General features: G+C 42.5%; 1 protein-coding gene across 2 annotated transcripts; it reads right to left on the bottom strand.

Moving 5' to 3' along the window:
• Positions 1-17,831: 17,831 nt before the first annotated feature.
• LOC120025010 (39S ribosomal protein L21, mitochondrial-like) lies at positions 17,832-23,083 on the bottom strand. Of its 2 annotated transcripts, none has more exons than XM_038969437.1 (7): positions 22,950-23,083; positions 22,539-22,596; positions 22,267-22,355; positions 21,849-22,012; positions 20,703-20,755; positions 20,459-20,562; positions 17,832-18,096 (listed from the first exon to the last, which is right to left on the bottom strand). In XM_038969437.1, the coding sequence occupies exons 1-7, from the start codon at positions 23,044-23,046 to the stop codon at positions 18,032-18,034; spliced, it is 630 nt and encodes a 209-aa protein (XP_038825365.1). In that variant the 5' UTR covers positions 23,047-23,083; the 3' UTR covers positions 17,832-18,031. The 2 variants fall into 2 exon arrangements, with proteins under 2 accessions (XP_038825365.1, XP_038825366.1); XM_038969438.1 differs by having other exon boundaries at positions 22,267-22,352.
• Between the last annotated feature and the right edge of the window lie 1,176 nt (positions 23,084-24,259).

Genomic DNA, 24,259 nt, shown 5'->3' with positions numbered 1-24,259 from the left:
CTACCATGCCAGTGTTTTACTTGCTATATTGTATTTACTTCACCACCATGGCCTTTTTTTGCCTTTACCTCCCTTATCTCACCTCCTTTGCTCACATTGTATATAGACTTATTTTTCTACTGTATTATTGACTGTATGTTTGTTTTACTCCATGTGTAACTCTGTGTTGTTGTATGTGTCGAACTGCTTTGCTTTATCTTGGCCAGGTCGCAATTGTAAATGAGAACTTGTTCTCAACTTGCCTACCTGGTTAAATAAAGGTGAAATAAAAAATAAAATAAAAAAATCTGGAACTTCATGACGTAAAGCATGATGATGATTTCATATTTGGTCTGAGATAACTTGTGAAATCAAAATAGTATGATTGCCTTTACCACGACCATTAAATTACATGTAGGTCAAATCAATATACACCGTGACTATTTTATTTTACAAGAGCAACATAAGTTTCCAATGACCTTCACACAGTGTTATATTCATATCAACCTCTATTTGAGTTTCTGTATTACATTTTCCAGATATCTTGAAATGACTCAGAGCTCTGAATACTACACACACAAAAATTATTGTTCTAAATAGAACCAGATAAGGGTGACTTGGCTTGTAACCATAGCTATATAGAACCCTTTTCTGAAGGTTCAATGAAGAACCGTGCTCAATTGGTTCTAAATGGAACCTGTATGTGACTATAAAGAACCATTTCCTAGGGTTCTATAAAGAACCATTAAAAAATGTTCTATATAACACCAAAAAAAGAGTTCCACTATGGTTACAACAACCCTTTTTATGGTTCTTTAAAGAACCTTATGGAGAATGGTTCAATAAAGAACCTTACAGATACACAATACAGAGTTTTTTTTATTCTGGTCAGCCATATTATATTGTTAAAATTCCATAGGTGTTATTATTCTGTTGATTGACATGTTGAATCAAGTGAATTGAGAAGCACTGACTGATTTAGTCAAGTGTTCTCAATTGACACAAGGACATACGTGAGTCTTTAAGAAAACACTCTCACTGTCCGTAGCCATATATAACATGTCATGGAACAACACAACACATTAGATAAACTGGAATGACACTCACTCATGGTTGCTGTGCGCAAACCCCGCTCCAAAGTATTCTAATGAGCCACCTCCCCTACATTTAAATGATCACTAAAAGAGCCAATAACCCTTTTGTGAACTGTAAAGAACCATTGAAGAGCTCAAAGGGTTCTTTGAGTCATTATGGTTCCTTCCACATAGAACCATCACCCTTCCCAAAGAACCCTTGAGGAACCCTACGTTTTTTTGGTGTGCACTGTAGTTTATCTCCTCACATCCCTCACATTGCTGCGTGTCAGTGAGTCAATGTCATAACCTCTAAGGGGCTGGGTGTCACATGTGCTCCCTCTCCCGCCTCTAGGTCACCATGCTGCTCGTTAGGGCGCGCACCTGTCACCAGCGTTAGGCACATAATGACATTCACCTGGACTCCATCCCCTCCTTGATTACCTGCCCTTTATATGTCACTCCCTTTGGTTTCATCCCCAGGCATCGTTGTTTCAGTTTCTGTTCCATGTCGGTGCGCTGTTTGTGTTACGTGTTTGTTTCATTTATTTATTTATTAAATGTATTCACTCCCTGAACCTGCTTCCCGACTCTCAGCATACATCTTTACACTGGGGAAACAGACATCTTACACTGGCTTTTTTAAATTATAGAGTTGTACAGTCCAAAAGTCTGAGACGTTTCTTATTTTTTGGCCATTTCTTCATAACCTTTTAGTATCTGCTCAGATACAGTGTCCATCTTAGGACAGCGTTTGAGTCAGTCAGAGTGGGACAGCATCAAAACAATGCTGATAGATGCACAATAACGTTAGATTTCATTCAAAATGTGTTTTTAGCTCTCAGACGTTGCTACTTGTTTGTTTGAACGAGGAAGTGTAAACCACCCCAAAACCGAATCAGCTTGAGATCCACTCGAAATTCATCACTGAACTGTGTGGGGGAAAACATGGTAAACACGGTCAGAATGATGGACCCGGTGTAATCAAAGCACCATAGTTCCCACTGAGGATTCTACATCTTCAACCTCAGCAGCAGCAGGAGTTACAGCCTCTACTGTAGCTGCTTCTACAGCTCTCACTGACCCTACAGCAACAGCCCCCACTATCCTAACCCCTACCTCTCCTGCCCCACAATCTCTCCAGCCTTCAACCATAACCGTATACAACTCCCACTGATGCTGCCACTATACCCCTATAGCACCCATAAAGACACACATACACACAGCAGGGGTTCCTGCAGCCTATAGTCCCTTAAGTGCTAAGTGGGTAGACGTGATAGAACTTCTCAAAAGTGAGTCCCAGAGGATTTAGAATGGGGGGACCAAACAACATGTATCTTCTGGAAATGTTTTATGCTTCTCTTTCTTTCAAAGAAAAGAACGTAATTCAACACAATTGTTTTCTCCCCCAATAAATATTTATTATTTAAAGGAAAAAGAGACTCAAATAATTCAACGGAAATCCAAAATGTCTGAATATTCTCTCACTTGAATGAAAGCATAAATCACGAATGTGTGAACAAACTAATAATCGTGGTTTTGATTTTGTAACAAGTAGGTGCCAGTGCACACACACGAAGGGAATCTACAGTACAGTATGTGCTTTGTTTACAGTACCTACAGTGTAATACCTGAGATATTACATGACAAACAAAAATGCGACTTTGTAAAAAAAAAATATATATATATATCTATTGCATGTTTAATTAAGTTGAGCCTGTTCTCTGATTACCAAAGTGTGAACATAGCAGGTGTCTGAGTCCTCACTTTAGTCAGTTTTGATCTGACCTTTTTTGTAAGAAATGGACAGAATCACCAGACTGCACAGTAAAGCCCACTGTAAACTGAAAGTTGGCAAGAGTGTTGAGGCCCAAGGCAGTTTTCCAGCCTGGCAATATGAAAGCATATGGTTGAGCAAGGCGCACACTGCAAACAATGTGTCTTCCCTACAGAGCCATCAGTGTTGGCTGATAGAATACAGAACTTGATGAGAGACCTCGAAACACTGGTAATGGACTGCCTCACAGAGCCACAGTGCAGATGGTTAGCACTATGCCTTACACCACTGATAGAACCTACTGGAAAGGCACAATTGTCATGTTAATGGATGGGTGTATTGACTACACTTTTGGGATATAGTGGCAAACATCGACACAAAATAATCAACCAATACAAAAAATGTTGGTCCAAGTCCAAGTTATAATGCCTGTATCCTCTAATAAACAGACAGAGCCGGAAAGCAATAGACTCCCTTAAAAATGCACAATCAAATCAGAAGACAAAAATAAATAAAAAGCATTATCATATATTGCTTTTGTCCACAAAGATTCACAGAAATTTAAAACATAGGGAAAGACAGTATTTCTGTGACATGTATTTGAAGAAACCCTGATTTGTTACAAGATACAGCAAATAACGTTGGTTTTTTTCTCTTCAAAACACTCAAGATCTATATTGTGGAAGCTTGGAATCTACAATTGTTTATAAAACATATGTAAAGGTATTTTCAAGAAGTTCAGAACCGAGCTGTAGATGTGCTTCTATCATGGATGCCACGCTTGTACAGATATAGGATCTTAATTTGATCACCTGTAATGTATATGCTGGGAGTCTGAAAGCAAGTGCAGGTGGTGAGTTTAATAATAAACTGAACATCGAACAATGTAACAAACACGAGTAGCGTATAGACATGAAACATAAACAATAATGCCTGAGGAAAGAACCAAAGGGAGTGACAGATATAGGGAAGGTAATCAGGAAGGTGATGGAGTCCAGGTGAGTCTCATGAGGCGCAGGTGCGTGTAACGATGGTGACAGGTGTGCGTTATAATGAGTAAACTGGCGACACAGAGAGGGGTTGCGGGAGTAGACGTGACAGTAGCCTCTCCCTGACGCGTGGCTCCAGCCGCAGGACGCCGACCAGAGGAACAGTCCCGGGGACCAGGAGCGGGCCAGTCACCTCTGCTGAGGCACGGGAACCTGACGAGCCAGCTGAGGCACGGGAGCCTGATGAGCCGGCTGAGGCGCGGGAGCCTAACGAGCCAACCGAGGCTTGAGAACCTGACGAGCCAGCTGAGGCTTGGAAGCCTGATGAGCTGGCTGAGGCATCCTGTAAATGCTACAAACAAATGGCCTAGAGTTTAAGTGGCGTGTCGATAAAAAGGGGGGATGGAAATATCAAGCGATAAATGTATCATTCTTTCAACCCCGTTTCACACCATCCTTTCTTCTGATTTCTGGGGTGTTTATTGACCTCATCAAAGATAGTGAGACTAGTGCTCGTCAACATGATGTAGAGGATTTTGTGCATGTTTTAAATGAGGCATAGAGCGGTGTGAAATACGGGCAGAATATTCAACACGACAACACAAAAAGGTGGTCATACGCCATAGGCATGATCAATTATTTAGTGAGACTGTTGCTTCCCTTTGGTGAGGCGTTATTCTTTAACGTGTACGCTAATAATCGGGAAGCAAGTACAGGTGGTGAGTTCAATAATAAACGGAACATCGAACAATATAACAGACACGAGTAGCTTACAGACATGAAACATAAACAGTAACGCCTGAGGAAAGAACCAAAGGGAGTGACAGATATAGGGAAGGTAATCAGGAAGGGGATGGAGTCCAGGTGAGTCTCATGAGGCGCAGGTGCACGTAACGAGGGTGACGGGTGTGCATAATAATGAGAGTACTGGCGACAACGAGCGCCAGGAGGGGGAAGCGGGAGTAGACGTGACATCACCCTGTTGCAGGAGAATTTTCCTGCAATGCAGATTTAAATTTGAGGTTTAAAAAGATTTCTGAAGTTCGTCATTTCCTCTTTGAAATTTCAGACTTGATTTACCCTTAAGAAACATTTATCAGCCCCTACAAAAATGTCCATTAATTATAACCCACATAAATATTCGCATTTCCTGATGCTGCAGGATGATTTTTCTGCTGTAGCAAACTGGCTCAAATCAAGATCCTACATCTGTGCCACGACCAGAAGACAAATCTTTGATCTGAATCGGCAACAAAATCCAAATAATCTGGTCAGGTAAGGAAAGGCAGCCTCCATCATCTTTTAATAATTGATTATGGTGGTTAGGCTTCCTACCTAGACCCCGATCAAGTGATCTACTGATTAGAAGCCATAGATAGAGACGTATCCCATTCGAAGTACCCCTGGCACGTGCGTGCCAGGTCAGTAATACAACCATGATTACTACAAGGCTTAGATTGCTGGCTAGCAGTTGCCTGACGACTCAACATGAATTCTTCCGGTGCTCTATCGTCCACTACATACTTCATTGCGGAGGAAAAACTATTGTTGGTCTGCGTGGCAATTGGTCGGCGCAATAAAGCTGGGTAGCCAGGCAAAGCTAGTGGCTAGACCAATTTATCTATAAAATCTTAGCTGACATGGGCTAATTGAGTGACTGTCAGTGACTGACATAACATGAGGGAAAACTGCTGATGCACAACCACATTTCGACATTGCACAGTGTGTATTCTGCTATCCTAACTAACAGTACGTTGACACACCAACTGACTACCTGGTTGGGGCCCCCTAGCGGCATCTTGTATCGCTTATGACTAGAAATGGCACTGATCAGTTGTGTATATCCAGCTATATACTTTAACCTCAAATGAATGGAAGAAATATGGGAAAGACATTTTGGATTATGGTATAAAGTTAGATATGCACACCTGATGGTGTGGGGCATGGGTTAATCCTGACATTACTTTTGATATCTGAAACCCTCCAACCAACTTTGATTTTGGAGTGTAATGTCCTTTTAACGGTCAACATTTTGGTAGTCTGTCAAATAACATCTGTTAGTCTGTATCAATTCAGTTTCATACATAAGTTACCTTCGTCCAAGTGTTCTTTACTTCAACCTGCCTGCTGTAAAGGAACCTTTGCTATTAGTTGGCCTATGCTGCCATCTAAGGATACACAGTACCAGTCAAAAGTTTGGACACCTACTCATTCCAGTGTATTTCTTTATTTTACTATTTTCTACATTGTAGAATAATAGTGACGACAAACTATGAAATAACACATATGGAATCATGTAGTAACCAAAAAAGTATTAAACAAATCAAAATATATTTTAGATTCTTCAAAGTAGCCATCCTTGATGACAGCTTTGCACACTCTTGGCATTCTTTCAGCCAGCTTCACCTGAAATGCTTTTCCAACAGTCTTGAAGGAGTTCCCACATATGCTGAGCACTTGTTGGCTGCTCGACCATGAAGGCCTGATTCACGCAGTGTCCTCTGAACAGTTGATGTTGAGATGTGTCTGTTACTTGAACTCTGTGAAGCATTTATTTGGGCTGCAATGTCTGAGGCTTGTATCTCTAATGAACTTATCCTCTGCAGCAAAGGGGACTCTGGGTCTTCCCGTCCTGTGGCGGTCCTCATGAGAGCCGGTTTCATCATAGTGCTTGATGGTTTTTGCGACTGCACTTGAAGAAACTTTAAAAGTTCTTGAAATTTTCCAGATTGACTGACCTTCATGTCTTAAAGTAATGATGGACTTTCGTTTCTCTTTGCTTATTTGAGCTGTTCTTGCCGTAATATGGACTTGGTCTTTTACCAAATAGTGCTGTCTTCTGTATACCACCCCCTACCTTGTCACAACACAACTGATTGGCTCAAATGCATTAAGAAGGAAAGAAATTCCACAAATTAACTTTTAACAAGGTACACCTGTTAATTGAAATGCATGTTAATTGCCTCCAATTTGGAGGTACTAGTTGTGTCAAAAGGCACCCGACAAAAATGAACGAATCTGAGCGTATGGATTTGCTGTTTATACGTTAGGGAAAAGATCAGATATGTATCAGATATTCCAAATAATTGTCAAAAGACCAGAATTCAGTTGCCTGTGTTAAAGCAGCCAATTTGTGCAAAAAACAGCTCCCTGATTTAAAATGTAAAATGGTGGTCCTCCAGAGTGGCGCAACGGTCTAAGGCACTGCATCACAGTGTTGCGGCATCACTACAGCCTGGGGTTTGATCCGAGTCATTACCTGCCGTGACAGGGAGTCCCGGCTGTGACAGGGAGTCCCGGCCATGACCGCATGACTCGACCTTTGCCTCTCCCAAGCCCGTTGGCAAGTTGCAGTGATGAGACAAGGTCGTAATCATGAAATTGGGGAGAAAAAAGGGGTTAAATAAAAATGTAAAATGGTTAAGGTTAGGTAAGGGTTATGGTTAAGGTGAGGGTTTGAATGAAACTCATGTTTAATGACTGAGTGGAATTTCTTTGAATTGCACTGAATTAAATTCAAATTTCAACTCATGAGTTGAATGGGAGTCAATTACAAAATGTTGAGTTGAGCCCAAGCCTGGTTTATGTTACTGTAGTCTATCTGCTGCCGCTTGCTCACCTGTAAAGCATATGGAACAGCTTTATTCTTGGAAAAAGTGATATTTGGCAAAGGTAAGTGTAATGAATATTCAGGAAGAAAAATGTGTAGATTCACACGCAGAGCGCGGCAGGTGTTTATTTCCCCTTCACAGAAGGCAGGAATCGTGGTCAAAGGCAGGCAATGGTCATACACAGGTAGACAAACAGGCAGGTGAAACAAAACTAGGACTGAAGGCTATAACTGGTTTTCACAAACGAGCTAGGAAAAGGCTTAGTAGAGTCAAAACGAACAAAACCTCACAAAGGTACAAACAGAATGAACTGAACTGAATAAGGAGCTGATGAGACCAGGTGAGTAACTAACACAAGTGAAATCAAAGAACAAAAATGAAAGACATGGCTACCTTCAAGAACACAAAGACACAGGGCTACATTCAAGAACACAGTGACACAGAACACAAGGTTGACTAAGAAAATAAATACAGAACCATACAGTAAGTGTTTTGGAAACCTCAGAATCTGCTTTTCTGATACTACACAACAAAAATATAAACGCAACATGTAAAGTGTTGGTCCCATGTTTCATGAGCTGAAATAAAAGATCCTAGAAATGTTCCATATGCACAAAAAGCTTCTCACAAATTTGTCCTTTGCCAAGAAAATCGATCCACCTGACAGGTATGGCATTTCAAGAAGCTGATTAAACAGCATCATCATTACACAGGTGCACCTTGTGCTGGTGACAATAAAAGGCCACTCTAAAATGTGCAGTTTTGTTACACAACACAATGCCACAGATGTCTCAAGTTTAGAGGGAGTTTGCAATTGGCATGCTGACTGCAGGAATGTCCACCAGAGCTGTTGCCAGAGAATCCCATTTGAATTTCTCTACCATAAGCCGCCTACAACATTGTTTGAGAGAATTTGGCAGTATGTCCAACCGGCCTCACAACCGAAGACCACATGTAACCACGCCAGCCCAGGACCTCCAAATCCGTCTTCTTCACCTGTGGGATTGTCTGAGACTAGCCATCCGAATAACTGATGACACAGTGGGTTTGCACAACCGAAGAATTTCTGAACAAACTGTCAGAAGCCGTCTGAGGGAAGCTCATCTGCGCGCTCTTCGTCCCCGCCAGGGTCTTGACCTGACTGTAGTTCGGGTCGTAACCGACTTCAGTGGGCAATTGCTCACCTTCGAAGACCACTGGCACGCTGGAGAAGTGTGCTCTTCACGAATGAATCCCGGTTTCAACTGTATCGGGCAGATGGCAGACGTGTATGGTGTCGTGTGGGGGCAAGTGGTTTGCTGATGTCAACATTGTGAACAGAGTGCCCCATGGTGGCGGTAGGGTTATGGTATGGGTAGGCATAAGCTACGGACAACGAACACTACTGCATTTTATCATTGGCTATTTGAATGCACAGAGATACAGTGACAAGATCCTGAGGCCCACTGTCGTCCCATTCAGTCAAACCAACTCACGTTTCGGCATGATAATGTACGGGTCCATTTCGCATTGTAACATAAGAATTTGTTCTTAACTGACTTTCCTAGTTAAGGTTAAATAAAAACAAATTTTAAAAAGGATCTGTACACAATTCCTGGAAGCTGAAAATGTCCCAGTTCTTCCATGGCCTCATACTCACTAGACATGTCACACATTGAGCATGTTTGGGATGCTCTGGATCGACGTGTTTGACAGCATGTTCCAGTTCCCGCCAATATCCAGCAACTTCACACAGCCATTGAAGCCACAATCAACATCCTGATCAACTCTATGCGAAGGAGATGTGTTGTGCTGCATGAGGCAAATGGTGGTCACACCAGATACTGACTCGTTTTCTGATCCACGCCCCTACCTCTTTTTTTTAAGTTATCTGTGACCAACAGATGCATATCTGTATTCCCAGTTGTGAAATCCATAGATTAGGGCCTAATGAATTTATTTCAATATTTCAATTGTCCTTATATGAACTGTAACTCAGTAAAATCTGTGAAATTGTTGCATGTTGCATTTATATTTTTGTTCAATAGCACCTATACGCTTTGTTTAGTCATCTTCTCCCTGGTCTTCACAACTATTAATCTTTCCATGTGTATAAACATCAAATTAGTATAGCCAATATACAATACATTCCTTGCACCCCCGCACATCAAAGCAACTTTAGAAGCCATTTCTATTGCAGGTGCCCCTAATCGTAAAGGCTTGTATCAGGTTTAACAAATAAATAAATAAATTCTGCAGGATCCTTTTTACTCAAAAGTACTAAACTGTGATGCATGTATGAAGCCTCATATACTTATAGTATATAGGAGAATATGGTCAACAGTAATATTTGATGGGACCAATTAAGTTCCATGTTATTTTTTGTGTATTTACAGTACTTCAGATAGTAGACGTTGTTTGTGGCTTTCAAAGAATATACTTAAACATAAACATCTAAGCAGGTAATGCTTTCTACTGCCTTAAAGATTGATCTTGAGGAAAGATCAAATACACCTGCCTCTTCTTGTCACACCCTGGCCTTAGTTATCTTTGTTTTCATTATTATTTTAGTTAGGTCAGGGTGTGACATGGGGAAGTTTGTGTGTTTTTGTATTGTCTAGGGTGTTGTATGGTTTAGGGGGTTAAATAGAGTAGATGGGTTAGTGTTCAGTGTAGGTGTCTAGGAAAGTCTATGGTTGCCTGAATTGGTTCTCAATCAGACAGCTGGTTATTGTTGTCTCTGATTGGGAGCCATATTTAAGGCAGCCATAGGCTTTAGCTGTTTGTGGGTAATTGTCTATGTGTAGTGTTTGTGTCAGCACGATCTGTCTTTATAGCTTCACGGTCGTCAGTTTTGTTATTTTGTTAGTTCGTGATTAGTTGTTCGTTTCTTGTTTGTTTTTTCTCTCTTCTTAAAATAAAGAAGATGTATTTTGCACACGCTGCGCCTTGGTCCAATCTCTCACAGCAAGACGATCGTGACAGAATTACCCACCAATCTAGGACCAAGCGGCGTGTCAAGCGGCAACAGGACCCACCTACACAGGATTCATGGACATGGGAGGAGATACTGGATGGTAAGGGACCTTGGGCACAACCGGGAGAATATCGCCTCCCTCGTGAAGAGCTGGAGGCAGCTAAAGCCGAGAGGAGGCGATATGAGGAGGCAGCACGGAAGCAAGGCTGGAAGCCCGTGAGTACAACCCAAACATTTCTTGGGGGGGGCCTTAAAGGGAGTGTGGCGAAGTCAGGTAGGAGACCTGCGCCTACTCCCTGTACTTACCGTGGAGAGCGAGAGTACGGGCAGACACCGTGTTACGCAGTAGAGCGCATGGTGTCTCCTGTACGCGTGCATAGCCCGGTTCGGTACATTCCAGCTCCACGTATCGGCCGGGCTAGATTGAGCGTTGAGCCGGATGTCATGAAGCCGGCCCAACGCATCTGGCCACCAGTGCGTCTCCTCGGGCCGGCTTACATGGCACCAGCCTTACGCATGGTGTCCCCGGTTCGCCTACATAGCCCGGTGCGGGTTATTCCACCTCCCCGCACTGGTTGGGCGACGGGGAGCATACAACCAGGTAAGGTTGGACAGGCTCAGTGCTCAAGGGAGCCAGTACGCCTGCACGGTCCGGTATTTCCGGCGCCACCTCCTCGCTCCAGCCCAGTACCACCAGTGCCTACACCACGCACCAGGCTTCCTGTGCGTCTTCAGAGCCCTGTGCCTCCTCCACGCACTAGCTCTATGGTGCGTGTCTCCAGCCCTTTACCACCAGTGCCTACACCACGCACCAAGCCTCCTGTGTGTCCCCAGAGTCCTGTGCGTCCTGTTGCTGCTCCCCGCACTAGCCCTGAGATGCGTGTCCTCAGCCCGGTACCACCAGTTCCGGCACCACGCACTAGGCCTAATGTGCGTCCCCAGGGTCCAGCATGCCCTGTTCCTTCTCCCCGCACTAGCCCTGAGATGCGTGTCCTCAGCCCGGTACCTCCAGTTCCGGCACCACGCACCAGGCCTACAGTGCGTCTCAGCCGGCCAGAGTCTGCCGTCTGCCCAACGGCGCCTGAACTGCCCGTCTGCCCAACGGCGCCTGAACTGCCCGTCTGCCCAACGGCGCCTGAACTGCCCGTCTGCCCAACGGCGCCTGAACTGCCCGTCTGCCCAACGGCGCCTGAACTGCCCGTCTGCCCAACGGCGCCTGAACTGCCCGTCTGCCCAACGCCGTCTGAACTGTCCGTCTGCCAAGCGCCGCATGAACTGCCCGTCTGTACTGAGTATTCAAAGCCGCCCGTCTGTACTGAGCCTGCAAAGCCGCCCGTCTGCCATGAGCCTTCAGAGCCGTCCGCCAGACAGGAGCCGCCAGAGCCTTCCGCCAGACAGGAGCCGCCAGAGCCTTCCGCCAGACAGGAGCCGCCAGAGCCTTCCGCCAGACAGGAGCAGCCAGAGCCTTCCGCCAGACAGGAGCAGCCAGAGCCTTCCGCCAGACAGGATCAGCCAGAGCCTTCCGCCAGACAGGATCAGCCAGAGCCTTCCGCCAGACAGGATCAGCCAGAGCCTTCCGCCAGACAGGATCAGCCAGAGCCTTCCGCCAGCCATGAGCATTCAGATCCGTCAGCCAGCCATGAGCAGCCAGATCCGTCAGCCAGCCATGAGCAGCCAGATCCGTCAGCCAGCCATGAGCAGCCAGATCCGTCAGCCAGCCATGAGCAGCCAGATCCGTCAGCCAGCCATGAGCAGCCAGATCCGTCAGCCAGCCATGAGCAGCCAGATCCGTCAGCCAGCCATGAGCAGCCAGATCCGTCAGCCAGCCATGAGCCGTCCAGCCAGGATCCGCCAGAGCCGTCATCCAGCCAGGATCCGCCAGAGCCGTCATCCAGCCAGGATCCGCCAGAGCCGTCATCCAGCCAGGATCCGCCAGCCAGCCAGGATCCGCCAGAGCCAGCCAGCCAGGATCCGCCATCCAGCCAGGATCCGTCCCTCAGTCCGGAGCTGCCGTCCCTCAGTCCGGAGCTGCCGTCCCTCAGTCCGGAGCTGCCGTCCCTCAGTCCGGAGCTGCCGTCCCTCAGTCCGGAGCTGCCCCTTATCCTGGTGCTGCCCCTTATCCTGGTGCTGCCCCTTAGTCCGGTGCTGCCCCTTAGTCCGGTGCTGCCCCTTAGTCCGGTGCTGCCCCTTAGTCCGGTGCTGCCCCTTAGTCCGGTGCTGCCCCTTAGTCCGGTGCTGCCCCTTAGTCCGGTGCTGCCCCTTAATCCAGTGGGGTTAATGTGGAGGGTGGCCATTTGGAGGAAGCTACGAAAGCGGGTAGTGACTATGGTGGGGTGGGGACCACGACCAGTGCCAGAGCCGCCACCGTGGACAGACGCCCACCCAGACCCTCCCCTAGACTTTATGCTGGTGCGCCCGGAGTTCGCACCTTAAGGGGGGGGTTATGTCACACCCTGGCCTTAGTTATCTTTGTTTTCATTATTATTTTAGTTAGGTCAGGGTGTGACATGGGGAAGTTTGTGTTTTTGTATTGTCTAGGGTGTTGTATGGTTTAGGGGGTTAAATAGAGTAGATGGGTTAGTGTTCAGTGTAGGTGTCTAGGAAAGTCTATGGTTGCCTGAATTGGTTCTCAATCAGACAGCTGGTTATTGTTGTCTCTGATTGGGAGCCATATTTAAGGCAGCCATAGGCTTTAGCTGTTTGTGGGTAATTGTCTATGTGTAGTGTTTGTGTCAGCACGATCTGTCTTTATAGCTTCACGGTCGTCAGTTTTGTTATTTTGTTAGTTCGTGATTAGTTGTTCGTTTCTTGTTTGTTTTTTCTCTCTTCTTAAAATAAAGAAGATGTATTTTGCACACGCTGCGCCTTGGTCCAATCTCTCACAGCAAGACGATCGTGACACTTCTACTTTCAAAAATATACTCTCTGTCTACTAAATTAAGAACATCTGCAGAATGTTCATTTTAGCCACATGATACTGCAACATTTTATTTCTAGATGCTTTTGATATTTGGTTTGTTGTTCATAGGGTTGAGTAGGTTACTTTCTAAATGTAATCCGTTACAGTTACTAGTTACCTGTCCAATATTGTAATCAGTAATGTAACATTTGGATTACCTAAACTCAGTAATGTAACCTGATTACATTCAGTTACTTTTAGATTACTTTCCCCTTAAGAGGCATTAGAAGAAGACAAATATATATGTTACCAATTTAATTACATCCATTGCTGGATAAATCAATGTTAAAGTTTACATAGCTGGCCATATATGGAAATATTGTCAAATTTTACTTTATAGGTTGGTTATGTAGGCTTCTTGTAACCCATTGCTTTCTACTAAATATAATAATACAATTAAATTATATATTTACATTAAAAACCAAAGTCTATCAGAATTCCAGTCATTCCAATAAATAATATACCCCTTGGTCTTCAAGAATAGGACTTGGAAATATGGAAGCATAGATTAGCCAAATTGTTTTACCTGCGCATAATCCCAAAACGAAGGACTTATTTGCCAGCCCTGTTTATGATCATGTTGTCATGGAGGACTGGTTGGGCGCATTGATTCGAGTTGAATAAGAAATGCTGCGCTCATGGAATGGCATGCTTTGAGGACTACTGAAAAGTGCTATTTACATGTGAAAAATGAATGCCATCTGCTGCGTTTGCTATAGACCTATTGTTTACCTTTTTGTTGGTGACACTTTGATATCTAGATAATATGAAGCTGTTTAAAGGACAAATCTACAGATTAAACAATAACAAAACGGCCGCCCCGCTCTGTTTTGGTAAAAAACTGAGGGATGGGCCTGGAGAAATGTAACCACTCTCAGATTAATAGACATAGCTATGGATGTAAGGTCTGATCATCCATGATATCAAAATTATTATTTTAACCATATTATGAGCCTATACAGTGTTTGCTTACATTTACAATGTTTACAAACATTGGAGAAAAACAAGCTTATATTTTGGGTTCTCATGGAGTGTGACAGTTGAACTAAGCTCATGAGGCATTTAAGTTATATTCTTCAAGAATCAATGGATATATATATATATATATATATATAATTTATAAGTCCAAAAATGGATGTAGCAACTACAGATTGCCCCTTTAAGTCTATCAAAAGTGTGCAAGTTTGAGCTTGTGTCCATTAAGCCTATGGATGTATTTTTTATCAGCATGAATTAGATTGAGTAATAAAATACAATTTTATTCCATAGGCTGGGATCTGCACTATGCAGCTGTTGCAAGAGCGCATTTTTCACTGGCTGTTTACTGGTTTCAAAAACAATGATTGATAGGCAGCTTAGATTCCTTGTATTCAACCATAATTGGATTCAAATACACAATTAGATTTGTGAACAGCCATTCACAACAACCACAATCCGTAAGCTGCAAATAGCTAAATGAGAGAGCAGCAGTGTGATTCACATCAATGCACTATGTAGATATCAATAATAATCTTTGGATGCCAACAGCAGTCGCATCATTGGAAGACATAGCTTGGACTGTAGCCTACAAAAGCCTATTCCTGCTCTTTTCCAGCGATCCATCAAACCCATTTGGTGTGTCATCATAGTCTCTGACTTGTGGTCAGACTCGCTCACGTGGAACAAATTTAAACTTGCGCCTTTTTTCAATGCTGATTTGAATGTCATCGTGAAAACAGAAGTGTCAATGATTTTTCCCCCATAGAGCACTAACACAGCTATTCTAGAGAGGCACGCTGCCAAAACAACAAGTTTCACATTTCCCCTGTGAATACCCAAATCACAGCCGCTGTTCAGAGCCCCAACCCATCCGGCTCAGTCAAGCAGGAAGTCCTTGAATGAGCTGAAGCTGAAGCTGCGGTCAGGCCTGCCAGGAGGATTGGAGTTGATCCTGGGGATCTTCTGCATCAGCTTGGAGACTGCTCTCCTGCGGAATGAGGCAGGGGAAGTGCCAAGTTGCTGGATCACATCTCCATAAAGAACAGTAAAGACGCCCGCTGTCTCTTCCCATCCGTCACGCACCGAAATCTCATGGCCCCGTGACAGGCCTTCTCCATCCTCAGTGCTCACCATTCGGTCAAACTCAAGGTCCTACTTGTTGGCCACAATAACTATGGGTGGAGGCTCAAGGCAGCACTTGCAGGCGCCTGAAGAGGAGTGGATGTGATTGACGAGGAAAGAGAGGAACATGACCTCGTCAAAGCTGTCTGTTACAGAGTACACAATGACAAATCCATCTTCCCACTATCTTCTCTTCGATCAGCAGGGCATCTTCCTCCTTACAAGAAATGTATATTTAGTTATAGAATGGCAAAAACACAAAAATCATAAATTTTAAAAAACTACCTGAGTATACCAAACATTAGGAACACCTTCCTAATATTGAGTAGTGTCTGGCATTGCAGCCAAATAACAAATAACTGGACTAATTTGTCCAGATCACATTGTTCCAGTAGTTTTGGTCTTTACCCAGGTGTTGTCAGTCTTGTAGTTCTTTTTTGAGAGCAGAGGCTTCTTCCTTCCTGACCTCCCATGTAGGCCAAGTTCGTGCAGTCTCTTTCTGACAGTTGACTCATGCACTTCGATATTGATTGGAGCAAGAGGCCTGTAGATCCCTTGATGTTACCCTGGGGTTCTTAGAGACTTCTATGAGCATCTTTCGGTCAGCTCTTGGGCTGAATTTGGTGGGACGACCTGTCCTAGGTAGAATGCCAGTGGCCTGGAATTTTCTCCATTTGTAGATGATCCGTCAGACAGTAGAACGATGTACTTCGAATTGCTTGGAAATGGATTTGTAACACCTCCCAGACTCAGGGGCATCAAACTTTCTTGAGGGCCTCAGGTATTTTGATCTTTGCATGATGTGTTACCACAACCCATATGGTTAAGACCAAACCAGACCAAGTTTCTAATCTTTATGGAAGGCTACCCAAGGTACTCTCTAATGATTTCCTAATCATTTGCACCTGTTTTGGTGCACGATTCTAATTTTAGCCATTTTAGGTGATGGTAAAGGTAGGGGTGTACACATTTTTTCTGCATAAGGAAATATAATTTTTGTTCATTTTAATTGCATAACATTTTCAAAGTCATTTTTTTTGTGTGTGATTTGTTAAATTGGGCTAGCTTAACAATGAATGTGGTTGGAATTTAAGTGTCCAAATATGTAAAGAAAAAAAAAAAAGACCACTTTCCAAAGGGTGTACTTACTTTTTCACGACTGTATGTAACTATACAAAACGTAACATATCATACTAATGTGAGGGTGTTTTAAAAGAACCGACCTCAGTCCTCTTTAAAGTGAAATCTGTGGTAGAAAAGAGCAAAAGTACTCAGTTCTCTTTGTATTCACACTGCCCTTGCCTTTGAATGAGGACTCAACTCTTTTGCCAGTTCACTTCACCTATTTTGTGGACCGAGTCCTCTTTGCATTCACATTGATATGTTTAGAAAGGAACCAATATCTTTTTCCAACATGCATTCGAGGTTTTTACAAAGTGCAGGACAAGCCATTTAATCACAATGTGTTATCGGACAGCTAGACATACCTCCTTACATTTTGGAAGCTAATAGATTGCATTTAGTTAAAATACAAGACATGATAATTATAATCGGAAGATACTAGTAACATGTAAATTTGATTGGTAACAGAATACATAGCAATAGAACAACTGTAGAATAAATAACGCTGTCATTGAAAATTGTACACCCAAGGTAGGCTACTGCCCCTTTAAGAGCTAGAATAAATTGCGTACCCTATGTTGTGATTTTCACCAAATATGTTGTCTTCTCACTATTGAAACTCCACAAACAATAAACAGCTTATGAAGCTCTCAGCCTAGAGATCAATTTTTTGGGTAGATTATTTGTTTGCAATATTGATTATATTGAATAAAACTCCTTGACAATCACTAATCAATAACCAAAAAGAGCACACATTTTCTTCCATGAACCTGCACATCATCATCTCTCTTTGTGGCTCGAATGTGAGGGTTTATAGCAGGGGAAACGGTGTTGCAGTAGTCTAGTGTGTGGTGCGGGAATAATAAGCGAACTTGGGGAGCTTTGTGTTTACGTTGTCCTAAAAAAGAGAACCGAACCGAGACCACCTCAAGATGGTCTGTTCGGTTCGGGGGCTCTTTTGAAGGGTCTGAGATATTTTGGAGTATTCACACTGCAAAAAAAATAAGCGAACCACACTGAGTTCACAAAACTTGTCTGAAAGGGACCAAGTGTGAAAACACAATGTGTCCCAGATTCACTTACTATATTATGTCTAGTCTATGAGACCAGGCTGGAATAGCTCAAGTTTTCCTTCTTTGCTGTCTTCAAGCTAGGTTTCTCCACTGTGCAACATGATATCATAGGTGTCCTATGGCTATTTGTCATATAGGTGAGAAACTGCGCCTGGATTTCACCAATTTCATAACAGATTCATAAACAATTGACCTATGACAGATTGCTTTAATTGTACGTATACAACAGATCTGATTACATAAAAAGGCACATTTACAAAGATTCACTTGAAAGATACCAAATATTGATCATAAATGTGTTTTCCCATTATATTTTCAACTGAGCATGTGTTCCAAGTTTCAGTGGCACATTCACTGGCCAAAAGTTTATTTACAATTCAAAACATATAGCATCAAGTCAATCTGGGAGCAACTTCAATTGTGTTGATCCGAAGCACTGTTTGTGGTTGCACAATAACTGAAAAAGGAAAAGACAATAGTTAGTCTTGCAGCAGCCACACGTACACAACATTATTCTGAAACACACACTGTCAGGTTATTCATACTGCTTTTACAGAGTTTACTTCAGAGGATGAATATAATTTAGAATGTTTGAATATAATTTAGAATGTTTAATGAATAAAAAAATACTATTATAATGCAAGGCCTCAAGTGTGCCTCTCTTTTCTGTTGTGATATCCTGGGGAATTTCCACTCTCTGGAGAGATTTAATGTTCCGGTTTACTCCAAGAAAACAATATGAAATTATCCTTGAACAGTAATTGGCATGTGTGGACAGAGGAATTCAGGTCATTCATTGAATCTAAAAAGAGAATCTTAGAATTGATGATCAAGTGATCACCCAACTACAGTGTATTCAGAAAGTAGTCAGACACCATGACTTTTTCCACATTTTGTTACGTTACAGCCTTACTGTAAAATGGATTAAATACATGTTTTCCCTCATCAATCTACACACAATACCGCATAATGACAAAGCGAAAACAGGTTTTAGAAATTTTTGAACATGTATAAAAACCATCCAAAACAGAAATAACTTAAGTATTCAGACACTTTGCTATGAGATTCGAAATTGAGCTCAGGTGCATCCTTTTTCCATTGATCATCAATGAGATGTTTCTACAACTTCATTGGAGTCCACCTGTGGTCAATTCAATTGATTGGACATGATTTGGAAAGGTACACACCTGTCTATACAATGTCCCACAGTTGACAGTGCATGTCAGAGAAAAAAAACAAGCCATGAGGTCGAAGGAATTGTCCATAGAGCTCAGAGACAGGATTGTGTCGAGGCACAGATCTGGGGAAGGGTAACAAAAAATGTCTGCAGCATTGAAGGTCCCCAAGAACACAGTGGCCTCCATCATCCTTAAATGGAGGAAGTTTGGAACCACCAAGACTCTTTGTAGAGCTGGCCGCACAGCCAAACTGAACAATTGGGGGAGAAGTGCCTTGGTCAGGGAGGTGACCAAGAACCCGATGGTCACTTTGACAGAGCTCCAGAGTTCCCCTGTGGAGATGGGAGAATCTTTCAGAAACCGAACCATCTCTGCAGCACTCCACCAATTAGGCCTTTATGGTAGTGGCCAGATGGAAGCATCTCCTCAGTAAGTTTGCCAAAAGGCACCTAAAGACTGAAAAGCAAGATTGAACTCTTTGGCCTGAATGCCAAACGACACGCCTGGACGAAACCTGGCACCACCCCACGTTTATTTTTTAACATTTTATTTAACCTTTATTTAACTAGGCATGTCAGTTAAGAACACATTATTTACAATCATGGCCTACCCCGGCCAAACTCTGGGCCAATTGTGCACCGCCCTATGGGACTCCCAATCACGGCCAATTGTGATACAGCCTGGAAGCAAACCAGGTTCTGTAGTGATGCCTCTAGGACTGAGATGCTGTGCTACTCGGGAGCCCCAAATTGGTGAAGCATGGTGGTGGCGGCATCATGCTGTGGGGATGTTTTTCAGCGGCAGGGACTGGGAGACTAGTCAGGATGAACAGAACAAAGTAGAGAGATCCTTGATGAAAACCTGCTCCGGAGCAAAGGTTCACTTTCCAACAGGACAAAGACCCTAAGCACTCAGCAAAGACAACGCAGGAGAGCTTCAGGACAAGTCTTAATGTCCTTGAGTGGCCTAGCCAGAACACAGACTTGAACCCGATCGAACATCTCTGGAGAGACCTGAAAATAGCTGCACAGCGACGCTCCCAATCCAACCTGACAGAGCTTGAGAGGATCTGCAGAGAAAAATAGGAGAAACTCCCCAAATACAGATGTGCCAAGCTTGTAGCGTCGATACCCAAGAAGACTCGATGCTGTAATCGCTGCCAAAGGAGCTTCAACAAAGTACTGAGTAAAGGGTCTGAATACTTATGTAAATGTTATATTTCAGTTTTTCATTTTTACTAAATTTGCAAAAATGTCTAAAAACCGGTTATTGTCGTTATGGGGTATTGTGTGTAGATTGATGAGGGGGGAAAAAATATTTTACCAATTTTATAATAAGGCTGTAATGTAACAAAGCAAAACCAAAAAATACCTTGGAATGTGTCACTTTCCCACACAAACTCTTGCAGCTTTTACACGCTTGTTCATGCTGACAATTCTCCCAGGGATATTATTCTTGACGTTTCCATTAGAGTATTGTTGTTTATATTGTTTCCCAATTAAAACATTTCATATACGCGTCATAGGAATAAAGGAATAGTGTTGTTGCTAGCTTTGATTTGTACACTACGCAGTTGCAAAGATTATTTTAACTTCATTGTTTAAATATCAAAAACATTCAACATGTAAAAAAACTAAATACTTCTTTTCCTCTGGTATCTGTGTCTTTTCCAGAACCGCATGTGAACTTTGGGCCAGGATTCAGTCTTCTCAATGACAGTTGCCTCTACTCTGACCAAATCACGACTACATGCGAAAAGAGGGGAAATTACTGTTAGAAATGAGAAAATTAGAGCAGTATATTCAAAATGGACACTGCATACATTCAAAAACCAAACATGCATAATCCGCCCACCCAGTTGATGATATAGAACTAGAAAACTTACCCGAGTAGGGGCCTCCCAATCAGTGTGAACTCTTCTCCACCAACCAGTAGCACCTATTAGATGGAAAGATTTTGTCCATTAAAATGTGCAGCCTATAAGACTGCACTTGATGCTAGGGTCTACCAACATTGCAGACTTATTTGAGACTTATTTGTGTGCCAAAAATAGGGCGAGCGAAAATATGTTGTGGTTGAGAACTGTAATTTAGTAAAATACATAAAATAATTTTATGTAAGTGTGTGGGGTTATATCCTTCCTGTTTAGCCCTGTCCGGGGGTATCATCGGATGGGGCCACAGTGTCTCCTGACCCCTCCTGTCTCAGCCTCCAGTATTTATGCTGCAGTAGTTTGTGTTGGGGGGCTAGAGTCAGTTGGTTATATCTGGAGTACTTCTCCTGTCTTATCCGGTGTCCTGTGTGAATTTAAGTATGGTCTCTCTAATTCTCTCCTTCTCTCTTTCTTTCTCTCTCTCGGAGGACCTGAGCCCTAGGACCATGCGTCAGGACTACCGGGCATGATGACTCCTTGCTGTCCCCAGTCCACCTGGCCTTGCTGCTGTTCCAGTTTCAACTGTTCTGCCTGCGACTATGGAACCCTGACCGGTCCACCGGACGTGCTACCTGTCCCAGACCTGCTGTTTTCAACTCTCTAGAGACCGCAACTGACATTTACTCCTGAGGTGCTGACTTGCTACACCCTCGATAACTACTGTGATTATTATTATTTGACCATGCTGGTCATTTATGAACATTTGAACATCTTGGCCATGTTCTGTTATAATCTCCACCCGGCACAGCCAGAAGAGGACTGGCCACCCCTCATAGCCTGGTTCCGCTCTAGGTTTCTTCCTAGGTTTTGGCCTTTCTAGGGAGTTTTTCCTAGCCACCGTGCTTCTACACCTGCATTGCTTGCTGTTTGGGGTTTTAGGCTGGGTTTCTGTACAGCACTTCGAGATATTAGCTGATGTACGAAGGGCTATATAAAATAAACTTGATTTGATTTTGACAGATGTTTGGGTTGACAATGACAGCAATTGAGTTGGTAAGAGCATAAAAAGAACTGGGACAAGGCTAAAAAGATTTGGCATGTGTGGAAAATGTTTCCCTTCCAAATAGTAATGACACTAAGAATATAAAGGACACAGACCTTCTCAAGTCTAATCCTGTCACCACATTCAGCATCAATGTGGTTTTCAATGAGGATCAGGTCTTCATTTGTCACTTTCCACTGTCGACTTGCAAAATGGAGAACTGCAAAAAGCCTTCCATAGTCTTCCTTTGCAAGAAGGGTGTTCACATTTTCTAGAACCACTGAAAGGCAATGGGAGAGTGATCATTCAGACACAGTAAATTACAAAAACACTGAATTTAAAGATTGATTTAGCCGTAGGCTGAAATTTTATGTCTCTTTCACTACAAAATAGGCCTGTGTTAAAATGTTTTAAAGGACACATATTTCACATAAATTGTCTTTGATGTGTGTTTAATGTAGGTTTTGCTTTATCAAAACTGAGAAAGCATTCAGAAAGCAACAATTAGTGTACATCGGTCATCCTTTCCCCCACCTTTGTGCTGCCTCTCCTTTTCGTCACTGCTGATATAGGACAATTCTGGCCACAGTGGTCTGGATAAGGACGTCGGTGGTACATAACTGCTGGGGAACATGAGCCGAAATTGCGTTATTTTGATTCTATAATATTTTGGGTGGGTGAAGGTGTTCTCTTTAAATGATTTGAGATCAGACATCACACAGAAATAATTGTAATCTAGAAACAATATGGAGTACGAAGTAATACATAATCATTTTACATTATGAAGTTGAGTGGATATACTGTACCTTGATGGTAATTTGCTCTGAGAACTTCGATGACGTGCTATTGCAGGACACAGAAGTCCTGAATGACAGATTATTCAGTTAGTTTATTCCCTCTGGGAGAGATTGATCCTATTCATTGTCTGAAATACAAGTTTGTTGTGTAACTATTCACTGGCTATAAATTATTTACACACCAAGATGATGCTCAATATATTAAATTGCAACAAATTTTATACAGATGAGATGTATTAATGAAAGCTGCTGTTTTGCCTTTGGATTTCAACACAACATACTCATCAAGCTTGTGAGATGTAGCCTAACCGGCTAATGGTTAGCTAATGTGCACATTTAGCTTGCTCTATTCCAGAGATAATACATCGCACGGATAACTTGACCAGTTTAGATTTGTCGACATACGGGTGAACAACCTACCCATTTGATTAAGAACAGGAATTTTCACATAACGTGTTTGTAATCTCCAACACGTTCTCAGCATCTCCAGATATCCTTTTCTCAAAGTCAGCGCCATCTTGCCTGTCAATATTAGGTGTTACAGTCATTACATTCCCCGGATTCCTATCAAATAAAAAGAGTTCCATTAAAAAATGTTATTAGGAAATGGAAGATGCACAATGACTATACAGATGTCACTCCGACATTTCCTGCTTGCTAAAATTCTAATAGATCGCCTAATTTCATGCAATGTGACAAAACAAGCAAGTATAGTGTAGAGATGTATTATCGTACCATCTAAACCGTGTGAAATATATTTACCATAACCAAAAATATTGTATTTTCAGCTGTTTGAAGCTGGTGTGCAAAACCGAAATTAAAATTTAAAAAAATAAAATGTAAGAACAGGAAGCATATAAATAGCGCACATAGAACATATCTACCGCTTTCAATTAGATGTATAACGCACATTTCTATGTGAATTTGGTCATCGCCCCAAAAATGACATATTGCAGCTTTAAGACCCCAACATTTCACTCGTTTTTTTTGCTAAATAAGTATTGAATACATCAATGTAGTAGTGTAAGGCAGAAATAAGTGTGAATACATGAGAAATATACTGCCACATACCTAAAGAATAACATATACCAATAATAATCTTAGATTGTCAAAGACGCCAGCCACTCAAGTCATAAACTGTTCTCTCTGCTACTGCACAGCAAGCGGTACTGATGCACGAAGTCTGGAACCAACAGGGCGCCGGACAGCTTCTACCCCAAAGCTATAAGACTTCTAAATAGTTAGTTAAATAGTTAACCAATAGCTACCTGGAATATCTGCATTGACCCTTTTTGCACTAATCTGTTTGACTCATCACATACTCCGTATCTATCCTGTTGTCTAGTCACTTTATCCCTACCTATATGCACATTTATAAACTGGGTGGTTCGAGCCCTGAATGCTGATTGGCTGACAGCCGTGGTATATCAGACTGTATACGATGGGTATGACAAAACATTCAGTTTTACTGCTGTAATTACGTTGGTAACCAGTTTATAATAGCAATAATGCCTTACTGCTTAAATCTACCTCAATTACCTCATACCCCAGCACATCGACTTATTACTGGTACACAGTGTATATTACCCAGTTATCATTTGTTTTATTTTAATTTTTTCTACAATTTCATTTTTTCTTGAATTGTTTGGAAGGTCCCGTAATAAGCATTTTCACTGTTCGTCTACCCCTGTTGTTTACGAAGCATGTGATTTGATAAGGCATACTTTTTA

The sequence above is a fragment of the Salvelinus namaycush genome, chromosome 30 (assembly GCF_016432855.1).
Source record: "Salvelinus namaycush isolate Seneca chromosome 30, SaNama_1.0, whole genome shotgun sequence".
Lineage (NCBI taxonomy): Eukaryota > Metazoa > Chordata > Actinopteri > Salmoniformes > Salmonidae > Salvelinus > Salvelinus namaycush.
Note: the sequence above shows the minus strand (reverse complement) of the source record. Positions and strands in the feature narration are given on the sequence as shown.

Coding starts and splice junctions, on each gene's coding strand:
- LOC120025010 (XM_038969437.1), bottom strand. CDS start 23,046: ATGGCGCTGACTTTGAGAAAAGGATATCTGGAGATGCTGAGAACGTGT. Junction 22,356..22,538: donor CAGAGCAAATTACCATCAAG/GTACAGTATATC, acceptor CATGTTCCCCAG/CAGTTATGTACCACCGACGT. Junction 18,097..20,458: donor CAGATACCAGAGGAAAAGAA/GTATTTAGTTTT, acceptor TTCCTTTTTCAG/TTATTGTGCAACCACAAACA.